This window comes from Mobula birostris, chromosome 1, assembly GCF_030028105.1.
Source record: "Mobula birostris isolate sMobBir1 chromosome 1, sMobBir1.hap1, whole genome shotgun sequence".
Classification (NCBI taxonomy): domain Eukaryota; kingdom Metazoa; phylum Chordata; class Chondrichthyes; order Myliobatiformes; family Myliobatidae; genus Mobula; species Mobula birostris.
This window is the reverse complement of record NC_092370.1, coordinates 225,720,181-225,738,510: the sequence shown is the minus strand read 5'-3', so window position 1 is coordinate 225,738,510 and position 18,330 is coordinate 225,720,181. Positions and strand designations below refer to the sequence as shown.

At 43.8% G+C, this 18,330-nt stretch overlaps 1 protein-coding gene across 2 annotated transcripts in view; it reads right to left on the bottom strand.

The window, feature by feature from the left end:
- The window catches only part of ccdc88c (coiled-coil domain containing 88C), a 256,545-nt gene that overhangs the window by 100,034 nt on the left and 138,181 nt on the right, over positions 1-18,330 (bottom strand). For both annotated transcript variants that reach the window (XM_072272687.1, XM_072272697.1), the window contains one exon: positions 4,762-4,908. In XM_072272687.1, the coding sequence (XP_072128788.1) occupies positions 4,762-4,908 (147 nt within the window). The remainder of the gene's footprint in view (positions 1-4,761; positions 4,909-18,330) is intronic.

Here is an 18,330-nt window from a genome sequence, read left to right as displayed (position 1 = left end):
GGTGCTCTTCAATACATACCAGAAGGAGAAAGAGTGAGGGACTGCGCTACAAAATGCCGAGAAGAGGAACGGCTAAGGCAGAGACAAACGAAGAAACAGGCCCAATTGACGCCTCGGAGCTCACGAGTGAGGGCAACGTGGAGCCACGTCACAGAGTATGGACAAGAATGCGGTATTGGTGGCCATACAGTTGCTACATGCAGAGCTAACTACGATGAAGTCAGACATCTGTAAGAAAATTGAAGAAAAAGTTGCAGAGGTAGCGGTTGCTTTGAGAAATGAAATGGCTTTGTTGAAAGTGGAAAACGACGCTGTGATTACCGCATTGAAAGCCCAGTTGAATACACAAGATCAAACTCAAAGAGATAGCAGAGTCGGCTAACAGAGCTCCGGACATAGTTGTGGAGCTGGAAAGCAAGGTGAAGCGACTTGGTGGGCAAGTTGAACAACCTTCTGAAAAATGCCTGGATTTAGAGGGACGGTTGAAACGACAGAATCTGAGAATTGCAGGCCTACGAGAGGGGAAGGAAAATGGGCAGAAGACAAGAAATTTCACGGCACAGATGCTATAAGAAGCTCTAAACCTGGAAGAAGCTCCGGTGATAGACTGAGCACATAGAGCACTTCGTAAGCGCCCGGGGGACGACGAGCTGCCACGACACCTGATCGTGAAGATATAATGCAGAAGGTGATAGGTACCAAGTATCTACAATATCTTCAGAGACCTTCCATCCACGGTGGCTAAACGACATGCAGCTTTCACACCAGTCAGGAGGTTGCTGCGGGGTAGACCCAGAGTCAAGTTTGGCCTCGTCTATCCCGCAAAGCTACGAGTGACAATTAATGGAACCAAGGCGGTGTTTACAGATCCAGAAGAAGCTCGCCGGTATGCGGAACGTCACTTCAACGTCATCTCAACGTATGCTGAGAAGTGACTGTGCACAGTGAGAAGAAACCCCTTAGAGAATGAAGATGACCCAAGTAAAACTCCACGGTAAGAAATTGTGAACGTTTCGAACATTAATGAGGCCCTGCCTCTAATCTCTGTAGAAAACAGGACTCTTTGAGTTATATTTGGATTGTACAATGTCGGATTAAGGCCCTATGAGTGCACAGATAGTAATAAGAGTTGGTCTAGTCTGGTGTTTTATGAGGAATATGTTGTTAATGGTGCTAGACTTTCTGGTGCTAGAGTAAGTTATAACTTTGAGAATCACACTTACTTTAACATCTTGATAATCTCTGTTTGCTAGTTTTTCTCGTTTTTTTCATTCCGATACCAGATTTGGCTTTGTGACCATCTTTTTAACTGGGGAGCTACTAGATTGGTTCAGAGAAGTGTTAGAGATCAAGAAGTTATTCCTAGAGTTTTGACTAGATGTATTTGTGTATGGAGATATGGATTTCTTTATTGGTTGTCTCGAGCTTTCAAGGGTGATGGGAGTTGTTGGGGGGGGGGAGGGAGGGACAGGGGTAAGGGAGTGCTGTTTCAGGTCCATTCATTTCTAATGACTGATAGATTTACAAGGTCCAGAACAGATCAAAAACATTATCATACAGATGTTGAATACTGAGATGGAAGGAGGTCAGGGGACAAGAAATCACATTACTTTTTGTTCCTGGAATGTAGATGGGATTAATGAGCCCGTGAAAAGGGGTAAAGTGCTGTCTCAGCTAAAATCGCTACAGGCCGATGTGATCTTCTTGCAGGAAACACATTTGAAGAATGAAGCTCATTGTAAAATTAGGGGCAAGTGGATAGGCCAAATATATTCTTCAAAGTTTCCAATGAAATCTAGGGGTGTGGGGTTCCGGTGACGTCATCGTTCAGAATGGCAGCTTAAATCAACAGCTCCTCTGGAAAAACGCACATATTGCTCCGTTAATCCATCAAATACAAGATCTTTCGAAAATATCTGAATTGATAAGGGGGGCAAGAATGGGGAAAAAGAATGGAGATAAAAAAGCATCAGTGCGGAGCCTATGGAAGAGAGAGGTACAACGAGCGGCTCTCCTACACGTGCGCGTGGTGGCGAGGCTGACGCTGGGCCTCGTTCAGGCGAAGTGGCAAATATGATAAGGATTTTGGAAGCGATAAGGGAAGTCCAAAAAGATATAAAACAGCAACTCAATGATATAAAGTCAACGTCAATCAGAAAATAGCAGTGGCGGAGACTTGAATTGAGAAGGTGGAAGATCGCGTGCAAAACGTGGAACGGATACTAAGAAAGACAGTAAGAATACTAAATCAACAGGAAAGTAAATTGCTTGACCAGGAGGGAAGATCGCGACAGAAAAATATCAGGATTTATAATGTTCCCGAAGGAGCGGAGGGATTGTTGATGACAGAGTTTGTAGAAAAGTTGCTGTGGGAAGCACTGGAGAATCCCCCAACTATGGAGATTGAAATTGAGAGGGCGCATCGTGTGCTCATTCCAAGGCCTCCCGGAGACAGAGAAAGTAAGCTGCACTCAATACAGGTGTCCCCTGCTTTTTGAACATTCGCTTTACGAAACCTCGCTGTTACGAAAGACCTACATTAGTACCCTGTTTTCGCTAACAGAAGGTATTTTCACTGTTACAAAAAATGGCAGCGCGCGCCCCCAGCAGCCAAGCTCCTCCCCCAGATCTGCATTCTCGCCGGCATTGCTTAAACACGTGCCTGTGAGCATCCGTTAGGAAGATGAGTTCTATGGTATCAGAAAAGCCTAAAAGAGCTCGTAAGGGTGTTACACTTAGCGTAAAACTAGACATAATTAAGCGTTTTGATCGTGGTGAACGAAGTAAGGACAACGTAAGGGTAATTACACCCTCTCAGAAATCCCATTATGATAGTAACCCCCCTGTTTGCTGGAGAAATTGTGGAAATCAAAGTGCAAACCATTATCATATTTTCTGGGAATGCCCCATTATCAAAGACTATTGGAGTGGGATACATAATGCCCTACAAGACATCTTTAAATGTGAAATACCCTTAGAGAGTAAGACCATATATTTTGGGTATATACCTCAAGAATGGTTGAAAAGAGATAAATATTTAATGAATGTACTGCTGGTGGCTGGTAAAAAGACCCTTACCAGGAAATGGTTATCACAGGAGAGCCCAACTTTAAATGTATGGATGGAAATTACAATGTAATTTAACAAAATGGAGGAGATAACAGCATCTGTTAATCATAAGTTGGAACAATTTTATTCATACTGGGAAAAATGGTTTAACTACATAACACCTCATAGGCCTGATTTTATCCTCACAAGTCAATGAATATGTTGTGAAAAAAAGATGGAGGAAATCAGCAGGCCAGGCAGCATCTATGGAAAAGAGTATTGTCGACATTTTGAGCTGAGACCCATCATCAGCCTTCATCAAGGGATCAGCAGTGGAAAGTTCCTGAGGTGTCAAGATCTGTGAAGATCTATCTTGCGCCCAACATATTGATTCAATCACAAAGAAGGCACGACAGCGGCTATATTTCATTAGGAATTCGAGGATAATTTGTATGTCACCAAAGACGTGCACAAATTTCAGCGGATATACCATGGAGAGCATTCAAACTGGTTGCATCACTGTCTCATATGGAGAGGCCACCGTACAGGATCAGAAAAGACTGCAGAAAGTTTATAAACTCATCTGGCTCCATCATGGGGACTAATCTCCCCAGCGTCCAGGACATCTTCAAAAGGCAATGCCTCAAAAAAAGGTGACATCCATCATTGAGGAACCCAAACACCCTGTACATGCCCTCTTCTCATTGCCACCATCAAGGAGGAGGTAGGAGAGCCTGAAGACGCACACTCATTGATTCGGGAATGAGTTCTTCCATTGCTCCGTATGATTTCTGAATGGATAGTGAACCCATGAACACTACCTCACTGTTTTCCTTCTTTTTTTGCACTATTTTATAGCAATTTTGTAATTTGTAGTTTTTATTATTACGTACCGCAATACGTTGCTGCTGCTAAATGAATATCACGACATACGTCAGTGACGTTAAACCCAATTCTGATTCAGACTCTTAGGCAGGCACATGAGTGAAGGAAATATGAAGGGCTATGTGTGAGGGAATTTTACCTCGTTAAAAAGTCAGCACATCATGGGCTGTTCTCTGTTCCAAATACCCCATGAAATGAGCCAGCAAGATGCTCATTTCTGGGAACAGATCCGCGATGGTCTTGTGGGGGGGTGGGAGTATATTCTGCCAACACGTACGACTTGAAAACTTTTTAAATCTCTGCACGTCCACTGGGAGGTCAGAGCCCAGTGTGTTTGCAGGCCCAAGAGGCCTGTCCTGGGGTTGAGGGCCTGTGGATGTGCATAGTTGTGAAGGGAGAAATGCGGCTTGTTTTTGCTGCTGTTGATTTGTTGCATGCCATGTTCTGTGCTGTTTCGCCAAGCACTGTGTGTAGGTTATGTTGGTGCTGGAATGTGTGGCGACTCCTGCAGGCTGCCCCAACACATCCTTAGGTTGTTGGTTGTTAACACAAATAGCACTTAAATTACATGTGTCGATGTACACTTGATAAACTTGAATTGTGTAAAAAACAACAGTTGGAAAAAAAAGACATGGGTAACTATGGTAAAATGCAACACCCACCAAATGGGAAAGTTTACACAAAACACCACGGATCTTCAGACACACTAATTTTTCTTGACTTATTATTTGTCTTGCACTCTGAACAAAAGCGCAATTATGACCTCAACACCAGCTTTGTAGTGGGCACTCTCTCCAAGCTGGGTAGACAGTGAGAAGCAACACTTACCATCTCCAGGTCCTGAAGTTTGGACTTGAGCTGCAGGTTCTCCTTCTCGAGATCATGCAGCTTATCACAACGAGCCCGCGCTATGATAAGCTGCTCCTCCAGCATGGTCTTTGTCTCGATTAGGACCATGTTGTCCTCACGCAGTTCCTGCAACAAGAGAAGCTCCAGTTAGGGCCCCTCATATGTTCAATACCCAAACCCTTCCCTCATTCCGAACAAATTTGACAGCTATATTGGTAGAATAGGTTTAGAGAGGGGATTCCAAACCTTTTTAATGCCATGTACCTCTACCATTAACTGAAGGGTCCGTGAACCCCCAGGATGGGAACTCCTGGTTTAGAGGGTTACGGGCCCTGAGGGCCTGTTTCCGTGCGGTAGCAGTCTAACTCTCACTGTCATACATGCTGGATTAGGGAGTAAAAGTGTTATTTTTCCTGTAGTTTAACTTTCCTATGGTTATTTATAATTTATATATAAACACCTGTATGTATAATTATTCAGTGAATTTTCTCATAAATCTATATTGCTGATTCGGTATTTTTGAGAAGCTTCTCAGGTTTCTGCAGCAGGTGTCACATCACTTTAATCTGGCTATTTTGAATGGTAGGTCTTATCAATGGAATGTGTTTTATCTCTAGTCTGAGAATGAGACAATCACGACATACTGTTGTTTGTCTCCTTCTTTGTTCGTTGTTCTTGTGTCACTTACAGTGCCTATAAAAGGTATTCACCGGCCTTGGAAGGTTTCATGTTTTATTGTTTTACAACATTGAATCAGAGTGGATCTAAATTGGCTTTTTTGATACTGAACAACAGAAAAACTCATTCGTGTCAAAGTGAAAACAAATCCCTACAAAGCGATTTAAATTAATTACAAATATGAAACACAAAATAATTGATGACATAAGTATTCACCCCCTTCAAGTCAGTATTTAATAGATGCACCTTTAGCAGCAACTACAGCCTTGAGTCTGTGTGAATAGGTTTATATCAGCTTTGCACATCTGGAGACTGCAATTCTACCCCATTCTTCTTTACAAAACTGCTCAAGCTCTGTCAGATTGCATGGGGATCGTGAGGGAACAGCACTTTTCATGTCCAGTCACATATTCTCAATTGGATTGAAGTCTGGACTCTGGTTTGTCCACTCCAGGACAATAACTTTGTTGTTTTTAAGCCATTCCTGTGTAGCTTTGGCTTTATGCTTGGGGGTCATTGTCTTGTTGGAAACAAATCTTCTCCCAAGTCGCAGTTCTCTTGCAGACTGCATCAGGTTTTCCTCCAGGATTTCCCTGTATTTTGCTGCATTCATTTTACCCTCTACCTTCACAAGCCTTTCAGGGCCTGATACAGTGAAGCAACCCCACAGCATGAACACAGCCACCACCGTACTTTACAGTAGGGATGGTGGGTTTTTGATGATGTGCTGTGTTTGGCTTATGCCAAACATAGCATTTAGTCTGATGGCCAGAGAGCTCAACTTTGGTTTCATCAGACCATGGAAACTGCTTCTAGCTGACTTCAGAGTCTCTCACATGCCTTCTGGCAAACTCTAGCTGAGATTTCATGAGAGTTTTTTTTCCCAACAGTGGCTTTCTTTTTGCCACTCTCCCATAAAGTTGCGACTGGTGAAGAACCCAGGCAACAGTTATGTATGCGCAGTCTCTCCCATGTCAGCCACTGAAGCTTGCCACTCCTCCAGAATTGTCATGGGTCTCTTGGTGGCCTCCCTCACTAGTCCCTCCTTGCACAGTCACTCAGTTTTTGAGGACGGCCTGCAGCTTTACAGCTGTGCCATATTCTTTCCATTTCTTGATGATTGACTTAACTGTACTCCAAGGGATATTCAGTGACTTGGAAATTTTCTTGTATCCACCTCCTGACTTGTGCTTTTCAATAACCTTTTTGTGGAGTTGCTTGGAATATTCTTTTGTCTTCACGATGTAGTTTCTGTCAGGATACTGACTCACCAGCAGTTGGGCCTTCCAGATACAGGTGTATTTTTACTACAATCATTTGAAAGATCTTGACTGCACTCAGGTCTCCAAAAACAGACCTCCACTTAATTAATTATGTGACTTCTAAAACCAATTGGCTGCACCAGTGATGATTTGGTGCGTCATATCGAAGGGTGGTGAATACTTATGCAATCAATTATTTTGTGTTTAATAATTGTAATACATTTAGACCAATTCGTAGAAATTTGTTTTCATTTTGACACAGAAGTCTTTTTCTGTTGATCAGTGCCAAAAAAGGCCAAATTAAATCCTATAAAACAATAAAACATGAAATCTTCCAAAGTGGGGGGGGGGGGGTGAATACTTTTTATAGGCACTGTAACTACTAATTAACCATCAGGTTTTATGACTTATTCTTGACTTCCAAAGAACCTCTGGATCAATATCACCAGATCCAATACACATTCAATGACCCCCTTGTTAGGAACACCTTGTTAATGCAAATATCTGATCAGCCAATCATGTGGCAGCTACTCAATACAGAAAAGCATGCAGACTTGTTCAAGAGGTTCATTTGTTGTACAGAACAAACACCAAAAATGTGATCTAATTGACTTCAACTATCGAATGATTGTTGATGCCTGATGGGTTGATTTGAGTATCTCAGAAACTGTTGATCTCCTGGCATTTTCACACACAATAGTCTCCAGAGTTTACAGGAAAATGAAAAGGTATCGAGTAAGTGGACATTCTATGGGTGAAAACACCCTGGTCAGAGGAGAATGCCCAGACAGTTTCAAGTTGATAGGAAGCTGAGAGTAACTCAAATAACCATGCTTTACAAGAGTGACGTGCAGAAGAGCATCTCTGAATGTATAATATGTTGAACCTTGACGTGAGTGGGCTACATCAGCAGAAGACCACACTGGGTTCCACTCTTGTATCTAATAATGCAGCTACCGAGTGTATCCAGACTTAGAAATATATTTCCATTCAGCCCATCTTGTCTGAGGACTCTCAGAGCAATCTCTTCAAACTCATTTCCCACTTGTGTCTGAAATCTATTTCTCCCTCTCATACCCACACACAGACTCTTGCCCATTGACACCCCAGTGAATCTTCTACCACCCACTGACATGACGGACAATTAACCCATCAACGTGGGAAGAAACTGGGCAGCACTTGGGTGAAACACACAATGTGGCAGAGCAGACAGACAACTCTACATCATCAGCACCAGAGACCAGCGTTCAGTCCAAGTCACTGGAGCTGGGCCACTGTGTTCCCTTCCGGTTATTGATCTATTAAATACTAGACTCTACAACAGTTACTTCCCCCCAGGCTGATCAACACCTCCACACATTAACCCTCCCCAAGAGTCCCCACCATCATCCACATCCACATCAGCCACTCGTCTCCATAGCCCCTCAGCATCCACTGCCACTTTTACACTTCTAGTCCACACCTCATACCTACACTGACACACACCTACTCACAAACAAGAGAAAATCTGCAGATGCTGGAAATCCGAGCAACACACACAAAATGCTGGAGGAACTCAGCAGGCCAGGCAGCATCTCTGGAAAAGAGTGCAGTGGACGTTTTGGGCTGAGACCCTTCGGCAGGACTGGAGGAGGGTCTCCGCCCGAAACGTTGACTGTACTCTTCCATACCAACCTACTTTACTGCCTTACCGTGTTTTCATCTGCCCTGCTGCTACCTAGAGGAGTTCCTCTTGCCAAGAGTCACTTAGTGACTTTATCATTTCCTGTCTGTCACCTTATGTTCAGATACTTCTGCACCTCGTGTCACTTTATGTACATACAATCAGTCTATACAAGCTAACCCTATGTATGTACAGCCACACTCAAACAATCACTTCTCAATGTGTGGGGCTGAAGTAAGAAGCTGGAAAAGAAGGAATCTGATAGGAGATTGGACCATGGGCAAAAGGGAAAGACAGGCATCAGGGTGAGGTGATCGGCAGGTGAAGAAGAAGAGGTAAGGGGGGGGGGAGAGTGAGAATAGGGAATAGAAAGGGGAAGGGGGAGCTGGAAAATCACCAAGAGTTGGAGAAATCAATGTTCCTGCCCTCAGATCAAAGGCTAGCCAGACAGAATATGAAGTGTTGCTCTTCCAACCTGAGACTGGCCTCACTGCGGTAGTACAGGATGCCATAGACCAACATGTCAGAATGGGAATGGCGATTGGCCACCAGTAATCCTGCATTTTATGGATGGATCGAAAGTGCTTGACAACGTTGTCCCTCAACCTACATCAGGTCTTACCATTGTAGAGATTGCATCAGCACCAATGGATACAATAGACTGCCCAAAACGATTCACATCAGTGTTGCCTCACATGGAAGGACTTTTACGGCCCTGAATGGGGTGGAAGGAGGTGAATAGCCAGATGTAGAAGTGTCAGGAAGGAGATTATTGGGAAGGGTCAAGTGGACAAGGGAATCACGGAGGGAACAATCTCTTGGGAAAGTGGAGAGTGGAGTTGAGGTAAAGGTGTGTTTGGTGGGAGGATCCCATTGAAGATGTGGAATCTGCAGAGAATTGTGTGCTGAATGTGGAGGCTGATGGGGCGATAGGTGAGGACAAGAGGAACTCCATCTCTGTTAAGGGATGAGGGTGGATGTCTGGGAAATGGAGGAAATGAGGCAGCATCAGTGGTGGGAAAGTGGTGTCCTGACGAGGAAAGCCTCATCCTGGAAACAGATGTGGTGGAGACAAAGGACTGAGAAAAAGGAGACAGATTGGGAATAGGTAATGGTCAAGATAGCTGTGTGAGTCAGTCCAGTTATAAAAGATATTCGTAGACAGCTTGTCTCCAGAGGTAGAGACAGTGAGATCGAGAAAAAGCAGAGGGGTGTCAAAAATGGACCAAGTGAATTTAAGGTCAGGGTGCAAGTTGGAGGCAGAGTTAATGAAAGTGATGAGCTCAGCATAATGAAAGACATGAAGCAGCACCAATCTAGTCATCACAGTAGCGCAGAAAGAGTTAGGGAGCTTGGGGAAGGCTTGGAATATGGACTGTTCCACATAGCCAACACAAAGGCATGCATAGCTGGGGCTACATGGATACCCTCGGCTAGACTGAGCTTGGAGAAAGTGCGAGGAGCTGAAAGAGAAATTGTTCAGTGTGAGGATCAGTTTTGCCAGATGGAAGTGGGTGGTGTTGTTGGGGAACTGCTGTTGAGAAAGGAGCGAGGAACTTTACAGCTTTCTTAATGGGGGATAGAATTGTATAGGAACTTATAGTATAAATGTATAGAGAGGAATTTCTTTAGCCAGAGGGTGGTGAACCTGTGGAATTCACTCCACAAATGTCTGTGGAGGCCAAGTCATTGGGTATATTTAAAGCTGACATTGATCGGTTCTTAATTCGTAAAGGTGTCAAAGGTTAAGGGGAGAAGGCAGGAAAATGAGGTGAGAGGGATTATAAGTTAGCCATTATCAAATGGCAGAGCAGATTGGTGGACTAAATGGCATAATTCTGCTATGTTTTATGGTCTTAGCTTGCAAAGTTGGTGTTTTCAACTTCCCACTGGGCTACCCGATGTCTATCACCTTTCAAAGGTCTCAAGACAATCCTGCACAGCCGCCTATGAAATCTCTGACACCTACCAGTTCAAACCAAACCCTACCCAGCTAGGGAGCAAAAGTCACCAATAAACTCTGTCATCAAAGAAAACTTCATTATGTAACTAATAAGGAGAAGCTGTGCAAACACAGCTTATCCAAGGAGATAGGAATAGAAAGAAGTACTATTTGTGCTCATGTGAAGTTGGGTCAACTAGTCTGGTCTTTATGCCATGCTTTTTATGTTAAAGAAATGCACTCGTTCATAGCTTTTATGTTCTATTGTGTCCGACCGACCATAAGGGCAGACAGCCAGCTACTTACTTAATTTGGCTCTGAGCCAGTCGATAACAACGCAGCGTCCACACAATAAAGCTGGGAACACCTCAGGCACAAAATTTCCACATCTGTTTATGTCACAATTGACTATGCAAACGAGCACCCATAAAGAGTGTTGGCAAGGATTCAGCCCTCCACCTTAAGAGTTTCATCTGGAAGAACTCACAACCCTACTGTTAATCCACCCGAGATCCCCCAAAGCACACTGTTAATCTACCCGAGACCCCATTACCTCACTATTTAACCATCAGAAACCACATAACCTCACTCCACAGTCACACTGTTTAATAATCAGAGACCCCACTAACAGTTAAAATAGTTGTTTACGAGTGAGCCTCACAAAATTATTCAGAGCCTACCCCAACCAGAAGCCTGAATGAACCATGAGAACCACAATCTACTGAGGGCCAGATCAGAGGCATTCAAGTCTGGTGACCAAGAAAGTTACAAAAGGTCCAGGTACGATCTCCGGAAAGCCATCTCATAGGCGAAGTGGGAATTCTGGCCTAAACTTGAACCAGCAAAAGGAAGCTCGACAGTTGCAGCAGGACTTGAAAGCTATCACCACTTATAATTCAAAATCAAGTGACATGGACAACAACAGGGCTTTTCGCTTCCAGGCGAGCTCGATGCCTTCTATGCTCGCTTTGAGCATCAAAACGTGGAGGAACCATCACAAGCTCCCACAGCCCCCAGTGATCCTGTAACTTCAGTCTCCGAGGCCGACGTGCAAGCAGCCATCAGGAGGGTGAACCCACAGAAAGCATCCAGCCCAGATGGGGTCTCTGGCCAAGTACTAAAGACCCTCAGCTGGCTGGAGTGTTCACCGATATCTCTAGCCTCTTGCTTCAGCAGTCTGAGGTACCCACCTCCTTCAAGCAGGCTTCAATTATACCGGTGCCCAAGAAGAATGTGGTAACTATTATCCAGAGGTACTTACATCTACAGAGATAAGTGTTTTGATGAGTTTGGTGATGAAACATATCAACTCTTGCCTGAGAAGCAACTTGGATCAGCTCCAATTTGCCTACCGGTGTAACAGTTCCACAGCAGATACCATCTTATTGGCTCTTCACAAACAAAATATGCACACATCAGGATGCTCTTCACTGACTACAGCTCAGCATTTAATACTATCACCCTCTCAAAACTAACAAATAAGCTTCAACGGCTACAAGCAAATGGCTACAATACCTCCTTGTACAGGTGGATCCTCGATTTCCTCACTTGCAGACCCCAGTCAGTTCGGATTGGCAACAACGTCTCCTCCACAATCTCTATCAGCGCAGGTTCACCACGTTTGTGTACTTAGCCCCCTGCTCTACTTGCTTTGCAATCATGACTGTGTGGCAAAGCACAGCTCCAATGCCATATTCCAGGTTTGCTGACGACACCACAGTCACTGGCTGAATCAACAATGGTGACGAATCAGCATAGAGGAGGGAGCCTGAAAATCTGGCTGAGTGGCGCCACAGCAATAACCTTTCTCTCATTTTCAGCAAGACCAAGAAGCTGATTATTAGCCTCAGGAAGAGGAAACCAGAAGCCCACGAGCCAGCCCCCAGTGGAGGATCGGAGGTGGAGAGGGTTAGCAACTTCAAATTCCTCAGTGTTACTATTTCCGAGGGCCTCTCTTGGGCCCAGCGTATGTACAATTACGAAGAAAGCATGGCAGAGCCTTTACTTCCTTACAAGTTTATGAAGATTTGGCATGACGTCCAAAACTTTGACAAACTTCTATAGATGTGTAGTAGAGAGTATATTGACTGGCTGCATCACCTGGAAAGACCAATGCCCTTGAATGTAAAATCCACAAAAGTAGTGGATACAGCCCAGTCCATCGTGGGTAAAGCCCTCCTCACCACTGGACAGATTTACACGAAGAGTTGCCGCAGGAGAGCAGTATCCATCGTCAGGGGCCCCCATCACCTAGGACATGCTCTCTTCTCACTGCTGCCATCAGGAAGGAGGTACAGGAGCCTCAGGACTCACACCACCAGATTCAGGAACAGTTATTCCCCCTCAACCATCAGTCTATTGAACCAGAGGGGATAACACCTGCCCTATCATTAAAATGTTCCTACAACCTATGGACTCACACTCAAGAACTCTTCATCTCATGTTCTCAATATTTATTGCTTACTTATTTGTTTATTTTTGTATTAGAATTTGTTGTCTTTTGCACGTTGGTTAAACGCCCAAGTTGGTGCACCTTCATTGATTCTATTAGACCATAAGACAAAGGAGCAGAAGTAGGCCATTCAGCCCATCGAGTCTGCTCCGCCATTTTATCATGAGCTGATCCATTTTATCCTATTTAGTCCCACTGCCCCGCCTTCTCACCATAACCTTTGATGCCCTGGCTACTCAGATACCTATCAATCTCTGCCTTAAACACACCCAATGACTTGGCCTCCACTGCTGCCCATGGCAACAAATTCCATAGATTCACCACCCTCTGACTAAAAAAATTTCTTCGCATTTCTGTTCTGAAAGGGCGCCCTTCAATCCTGAAGTCATGCCCTCTCGTACTAGACTCCTCCATCATGGGAAACAACTTTGCCACATCCACTCTGTCCATGCCTTTTAACATTCGAAACGTTTCTATGAGGTCTCCCCTCATTCTTCTAAACTCCAAGGAATACAGTCCAAGAGCGGACAAACGATCCTCATATATTAACGCTCTCATTCCCGGAATCATTCTAGTGAATCTTCTCTGTACCCTCTCCAACGTCAGCACACCCTTTCTTAAATAAGGAGAACAAAACTGCCCACAGTACTCCAGGTGAGGTCTCACCAGCGCCTTATAGAGCCTCAACATCACATCCCTGCTCCTATACTCTATTCCTCTAGAAATGAATGCCAACATTGCATTCGCCTTCTTCACTACTGATTCAACCTGGAGGTTAACTTTAAGGGAATCCTGTACGAGGACTCCCAAGTCCCATTGCATCTCAGAACTTTGAATTCTTTCTCCATTTAAATAATAGTCTGCCCGTTTATTTTTTCTGCCAAAGTGCATAACCATACACTTTCCAACATTGTACTTCATTTGCCACTTCTCTGCCCAGTCTTCCAATCTATCCAAGTCTCTCTGCAGACTCTCCGTTTCCTCAGCACTACCGGCCCCTCCACCTATCTTCGTATCATCAGCAAACTTAGCCACAAAGCCATCTATTCCATAATCCAAATCGTTGATGTACAATGTAAAAAGAAGCAGCCCTAATATTGATCCCTGTGGAACACCGCTGGTAACTGGCAGCCAACCAGAATAGGATCCCTTTATTCCCACTCTCTGTTTCCTGCCAATCAGCCAACGCTCTATCCACGTATGTAACTTTCCTGTAATTCCATGGGCTCTTATCTTAAGTAGCCTCATGTGTGGCACCTTGTCAAAGGCCTTCTGAAAATCCAAATATACAACATCCACTGCATCTCCCTTGTCTAGCCTACTGGTAATTTCCTCAAAAAATTGTAATAGGTTTGTCAGGCAGGATTTTCCTTTAAGGAATCCATGCTGAGTTCTGCCTATCTTGTCATATGCCTCCAGGTACTCTGTAACCTCATCCTTGACAATCGACTCCAACAACTTCCCAACCACCGACGTCAAGCTAACAGCTCTATAATTTCCTTTTTGCTTCCTTGCCCCCTTAAATAGCGGAGTGACATTTGCAATCTTCCAGTCTTCCGGAACCATGCCAGAATCCATCGACTTTTGAAAGATCATCGCTAATGCCTCTGCAATCTCCACAGCTACTTCCTTCAGAACACGAGGGTGCATTCCATCTGGTCCAGGAGATTTATCGACCTTTAGCTATTCAGCTTCCTGAGTACTTTCTCTGTCGTAATTGTGACTGCGCACACTTCTCTTCCCTGCCACCCTTGAGTGTCTGGTATCCTGCTGTCTTCCTCAGTGAAGACTGATGCAAAATACTCGTTCAGTTCCTCTGCCATCTCCTCATCTCTCATTACAATTTCTCCAGTATCATTTTCTATCGGTCCTATATCTACTCTCACCTGTCTTTTACTCTTTACATACTTGAAAAAGCTTTTAGTATCCTCTTTGATATTACTTGCTAGTTTCCTTTCATAGTTATTCTCTTCTCTCTTAGTGACCTTCTTGGTTATTATGGTTATTATTCTATTATGCCTGCAAGAAAGTGAATCTCAGAGTTGTATATGGTGACATATATATACTTTGAACTTTGAACAAACCCACCATTTGATCACTAGAGGCCCTATAACCTCACTGTTTAAACACCAGAGACCTAATAACCTCACTGTTTAAATACCAGAGACCCCACAATCGCACTGTTTGATCATCAGGGACCCCATAACCTCACTGTTTAAACACCAGAGACTGCACAGTGCCACTGTTTAACCACTAGAGACCCCATGAGAGCAAGAAGATAATGTTGAGGCTTTATAAAGCACTGGTGAGTATTGTGAGCAGTTTTGGTCCCCCTATCTAAGAAAGGATGTGCTGACATTGGAGAGGGTTCAAATGAGATTCATGAAAATAATCCTGGAAATGAAAGTTACTATATGAAAAGTGTTTAATGACTCAGGGCCTGTACTCACTGGAATTCAGAAGAATGATGGGGGAGACCTCATTGAAATCTATCGAATGTTAGAAGGCCACTCTATAGAGTGGATGTGGAGAGGATGTTTCCTATGGTGGGAGAGTCTAAGACCAGAGGATACAGCCTCAGAATAGAGGGACATCATTTTAGAACAGCGATAAGGAGAAATTTCTTTAGCCAGCAAGTGGTGAATCTGTAGAATTCGGTGCCACAGGCAGCTGTGGAAGTCAAGTCATTGGGTATATTTAAGGCAGACGTTGATAAATTCTCGATTAGTCAGGGTATGAAGGGTTACAGGAAGAAGGCAGGAGATTGGGGCTGATAGGGAAATGGACCAGCCATGAAGTAATGGCGGAGCAGAGTCGATGGGCCAAATGGCCTAATTCTGCTCCTATTGGCTATGGTCTTATAACCTCACTATTTAACAACCAGAGGTCCCATAGTCACATTGCTTAATCGCTAGAGAGCACACAATCCCACTGTTTGATCACCAGAGACCCCATAAACTCATGGATAACCCACAGTATCACTGTTTAACCATTAGCAACCCCATAACCACCAGACACCCCACATTACCATTATTTAATAACCAGAGCCCATGCAATAGTCCATCTCATCGCTGGAAATTCCACAATCACAACCACACTCAAAGTGCTGGATGAACTCAGCATATCAGGCATGGAGAGGAATAAAGATTCAAAGGTTCATTTATTATCAAAGTATACAACTCTGAAATTCTCCTCTGATGTTTCAGGCCAAGACCCTTCATCAGGCCCGAAACAGTGACTGTTTATTTCCCTCCATAGATGCTGCCCGACTTGCTGAGTTCCTCCTGCAATTTGTGTGTGTTCTTCAAGATGCATCTGCGGAATCTCGTGTTTATGCCCACAACCTCACTGCGTTGACTGTGCACCCACACTGCCAACACAGTGCCCCAGGGTTGGACACCTTGTCCTCACTGATCTAAGTTGGCAAGGTCACTGAACATCATGTCATCAAACTAATGCCCTGCGCTGTGCCATCCTCACATTCCAGTCTGTTGATCTCTTTTGGGGACTTCTATTTTCACATTTTAGCTCTCGGTTCCCTCAAATTAAATATAATTTTAATTTATCTCCAAAAGGTCCTAATTTACCCCCTTGTTTGACACAGTGCTCGTGTGGGTGTCTGTGTCTCCCTGTGTCCGAGTATCCTCTTCCTATTATGGTTTGCATTCTAACAAAGCCTATAAATCAGAACATTTTATTTCTGTATGTATTATTAAGGATTCAGTTCCCTTTCCATGGAAAAAGCTGATACACGTATATGGGAAGATGCTGTCCAGATACACAACAGTGAATGCACAAAGTACAAACAGGATACAAAGGTCCTGGTAAATCAGTTAATAAGATCCCGCCCACAAATTTATCAACATAATTGTGTATATTTTGGCAGGAGTAAGGGGAGATTTTATTGAACATTAACTGCAGGATACTGGTCCTAAAACACAATCCACTGTGCATGCATATAATCTAACTCACTGTTCACACACATAATCTAACATGCACAGTCTTAGGTGCGTGCAAAAAATTCTGTAAAGTGAAATGCTTTCAAAAATAATGAATTGAAAAACTTAACTATCAAAGATACTATAAAGAGCACTGAACAGTAAAAAAAAATCTAAAGCACATCAATATTTGGTGTGACCACTCTTTGCCTTTAAAATTCCACCAATTCTCTTTGGTACACCGTCATGCAGTTCTACAAGAAACTCAGCCAGTAGGTTGCTCCAAGCATCTTGAAAGACTTGCTACAGTTCTTCTGCAGACTCTGGCTACCTCACTTACTTCTGTCTCTCCAGACAATCCCAGACAGCATTGCTGCTGTTGAGATCAGGGCTCTGTGGAGACCTTACCGTCTTTTACCATATAAATGATCTAGGGTGCCTAAGACTTTTGCACAGTACTGTAATCTAACCCACTGTGTACGCATATAGTCTAACCCACCACTGCGCAGGATCAGACAGACAGGGTAAATTGACTGCACTAAGCTTACATGCGACAACTGAAATTTGCAACGTAATGTAATGCCCTGCTTCATTTTTTTTACTGTTATGCTGTATGTATTTCATTTTGTGCTGTTCTGGGAGAGTTGCTTGTGTTCTGCTTATGATTGGGTTACTGTTGAAGACAAGAGATGAGAAATGTGTGCCATCCAATTAGGATGGTCGGATTAAGGAGAGATTTCTCTGGTGAGGGACACTAAGGTTGGGCTTGGGGCTTTTGTTCGAGAGGTTGATGAAGACAGAAGACGCTGGGGAGAACCGGTTGTAGCATCTAATCCGGTAGGAGACCCGTCTGTGCGAGAAGGATTGCGCGTGACATTCGGAAGGCGGTGTGTGCTTTCACATTGACCGAGCGCCCAGCTCATGAGTGACAGAGAAGTTCAAGATGAGCTCCAACTTGTGCACATTTGACTGTTTAATTAGAATGGACCGTTTTCTTTTTGTTATTCTTCACTAACCCTTTAGTTAAGATTCATAAATATAATTCCTTTAATCATATCAGTGTACCGTCTGTTATTTCATGGTATTAATTTGTAACAGGGTAGCAAATGACAGCATCCTCAAACAGGGGTTTGGGGTGGGATCGATCACACCTCAATCTCGCCAGTTTGGCGGGGCCGGAGGTCATCCTCCCTGGACTTATGCAGACAAGGGAACCAGGGTGTTTCAATAGAAAAATACAGAACAGCAACACATTCTTCAGACCACATTGTCTGTGCTGACTATTACGCCAAATTAAACTAATCCTATCTGCCCGTACATGGTCCATATCCCTCCATTCCCTTATGTCCATGTGTCTGTCTAAATGCCTCCTAATCACCATGACCAAGTTCTACTTTCACTTCCACTCCCAGCAGCAAGCTCCAGGCACCTTCCACTCCGTGTAAAGAAAACTTACCGCAGATAAATGCACATTTATTTCTCCACTAAAATGCATTGTACTGAAGTTAGTTACACAAGTCAAAGGATGCCTACAAGATCAAACCCCTCACTCAAGTCCTGTCAAATTTATTGTCATGTGCACAAAGACAAAATAAATGTATTATCAAAGTACA